This window comes from Gastrolobium bilobum, unplaced genomic scaffold, assembly GCF_033153095.1.
Source record: "Gastrolobium bilobum isolate Gb01-03AN ecotype WA unplaced genomic scaffold, APGP_CSIRO_Gbil_v1 utg26896, whole genome shotgun sequence".
Taxonomy (NCBI): Eukaryota; Viridiplantae; Streptophyta; class Magnoliopsida; order Fabales; family Fabaceae; genus Gastrolobium; species Gastrolobium bilobum.
This window is the reverse complement of record NW_026896222.1, coordinates 157,842-160,564: the sequence shown is the minus strand read 5'-3', so window position 1 is coordinate 160,564 and position 2,723 is coordinate 157,842. Positions and strand designations below refer to the sequence as shown.

Here is a 2,723-nt window from a genome sequence, read left to right as displayed (position 1 = left end):
AAAAATTATTCTAGCTACATTCAAATATTAATTTCAATAATAGTAGCTAGGGTCCACTCCACCCTGAATAATATATGTATGAAATTAATGTCACCAAGATATGGGAGGATTGATTATAATTCGTAGTTTAATACTTCAACACATGAACCGCATAGAGCTGATTAAACTAACAACAATAAATTGATTAAACTCCACTAATTGAAGTATCAATACATAGTAGTTGATGATATATAAAATTATTACGGAACTTTAGGAATATTTTCACATGATTACGGAATCTATGAATCATGAAATTAAGCCCATGCATTTCTTTGGAGGTTTGACTCAAAATTCATATACCATTTACATACATCTATATTCCATATACAGACCTGGGTTAGCAGCAAAACAAACCCTCAAGGATCTGAACTTAGTTCAATTATCTAAAATCAAACACCATAAAATTTAAAAGAGACAAAATTAGAACCCTCATTAAGGCACAAAGAGGAAGGAAAAAGAAAAAAAAAGAAACCCATCTTCTTAGCTGGGTTTACGCAAGCTTAACAAGCCATTGAAATTGGTGCATTCAAACAATGCCTTAGCAGTCATTTCCCTCTCAAACCTCCAAATATAGTTTAACCCCACAAGAAGCTCAGTTATGGCAGCTTCTGTCTTCTCCTTATTTGCAAAGAACAAAGTCTGCAACAACAACACATTGGTCTTTGGAACCAAATTCTGTTGCTCAAAGCTCCTTTCACTCTGCCACTTGATCATGTTATGTGCCAAAGGTAACAACCACCCAAGTATTCTCCCCAATGCATCCCTCCATTCACCAGCAAGCACAGGATCACAAGCAGAAAACCCAACACCTTTCAACCTTGACCTCAAATATGATCTTATGCTGCTTGGTAACATAGCATACAAATCATCCCTTGCATCAACACCAACCAACTGGGGTGACTTTATCATCTTCTCCATCACTATAATCAAATTGGCATAGTGCAAAGCCAAAGCTGAAGCACCTAATGTACTTGGTGGTGGCTTCAACAACTTGCAATTAGACTCAAAAAACCCACTTCCCAAATCCTCCTTATTCTCCTCAAGTTTTGAGCTTTTCAATGGCCCAGAAACAAAGATACAAGAAGAAGTAGGGTTTTGATCAGAGGGATAAACAGTAGCTGAAGCTGACAAACTACGAGACAAACAAGGTTTACAGTGTCCAATTCCGAAAACAACCTTAATCCTTGCTAACACAGTGAAAATAGACCTCACAAGCAACAGAAGAACGGCATCAAAACCTTTGTTCCATAAAGATCTTTCTTTTAGGTCCTTCACCTCTTGTTTCTGCCAGAAAATCTTCTGCTGAAAATCACAAACTTTCTGGTGTTCCTTCCCTCCAAGTGAACAAACATCATTGTTGTGATCATTGTTGTTGTTGTTGCTGTTGTTGTGAAGTGCTTTTCTCAACGCGCTTTCCAAAACTGAAAGCTCGTCCATTTCTCTATGCAGCGTTGCCGTGTGGGTCACGTAACGTTCCATTCTCTTGTGCTTTGCTTCGATTTCCTTGGAGCTTGTGAGGGTCCATGAGTGCGGGTCACGGCCCGAGTCAGCGAACTCGGTGAAGACTCGGTGGAAGGATCGGAGGGTGGGGTCGTGGCACTTGTGACTGAGTCGGGAGACCGAGTCAGCGACGAGTCGGAGGGTGTCGGCGAACTCGGCAACGGCGAGGCCGAGGAGGAACGACTCGTCGTTTGAGATTAGCTTCCAAACGCCTTCGATGGCGATGGCGTCGTTTCGGAGGCGAATGATGCTGTCGTCGGAGAGGGATTGCCAAAGGTGGAGGAGCTTCGACATCACGCCGGCGATCTCGAAGGACAAAACTCCGACGTGTTTCGGTTTCGACGACAACGACGGTTTCTTCAGCAGCAAATTCTTCGGCTTCGAGGGTCGAACAGAGTCGAAGCTGTTTGATAACGCGGTTTTCACCTTGATGAGCCAGGTTTCGAGGGCCATGGAAAAATTCGATTTTTCTTCTAGGGAAGAGAAGAATATCGACGTTGGTGAAATGGGTCGTAGTTTTTCCTTGGTGGGTATGTGGATTTCGATGGGTTTGAGGTAGAGCTAAGTAACGAGCACCATGTGTTTGTGAAGATGCATGGAAGAGAAAGAGAGAAATAATTGAAAGATAGATGCTGGCGTTGCTGCTTCAGTTAAGAGAGAGAGAGAGAGAGAGAGAGAGAGATATGAGGATAAAAGAGAGTGTGACACCAGAATGTGTATAAAGGGGTAATTAGAAAGAGAGGGGAAAGAGTTCAAGTGTGGATAAGTATTTAAAGTTTAGAGCCACATGCACTTTGTAGTGGCTGGGTATGGTAGATTGTGGCGTCAGAGGGTTGATTGGTTTAGTGTCAATTCTGGTTAAGATACAGTCGCTACAAAAGCGCGTAGAAGCTTCACTCATGATGAAGCTCTTTGCTTTATAAATGGTGTTGAAGGTGTGGGGATTGGTGTTTATGCACCTGGTTGATTTATTTAACTTTTTTGGGTTTTGAAAAACTTTTGTTGTATTATTTTATTTCTTAGTTGGTAAAAGAGACCTTTTCTATTGTGTTTGGATGCATAGAAACACTTTTTCTTAGATGCTGCTATAGTTTATAAGGGTAAAGGGTCATGTCATTATTGGCTCTTTCTTTTTTTGAAATTTATATTTTTGTTCACATTGATTTGTTTGTTTCTTTTCTGTG

The 2,723-nt window shown here is 40.9% G+C and overlaps 1 protein-coding gene across 2 annotated transcripts; it reads right to left on the bottom strand.

Moving 5' to 3' along the window:
* Nucleotides 1-408: 408 nt before the first annotated feature.
* Nucleotides 409-2,248, bottom strand: LOC133298323 (protein PSK SIMULATOR 1-like). 2 transcript variants are annotated; one of them, XM_061497591.1, is made up of 2 exons: nt 1,672-2,248; nt 409-1,593 (listed from the first exon to the last, which is right to left on the bottom strand). In XM_061497591.1, the coding sequence occupies exons 1-2, from the start codon at nt 1,990-1,992 to the stop codon at nt 520-522; spliced, it is 1,395 nt and encodes a 464-aa protein (XP_061353575.1). In that variant the 5' UTR covers nt 1,993-2,248; the 3' UTR covers nt 409-519. The 2 variants fall into 2 exon arrangements, with proteins under 2 accessions (XP_061353575.1, XP_061353574.1); XM_061497590.1 differs by having other exon boundaries at nt 409-2,248.
* Nucleotides 2,249-2,723: the final 475 nt, after the last annotated feature.

Excerpts from the sequence above, each read along its gene's own strand:
- LOC133298323 (XM_061497590.1), bottom strand. The coding sequence starts at position 1,992 with ATGGCCCTCGAAACCTGGCTCATCAAGGTGAAAACCGCGTTATCAAAC.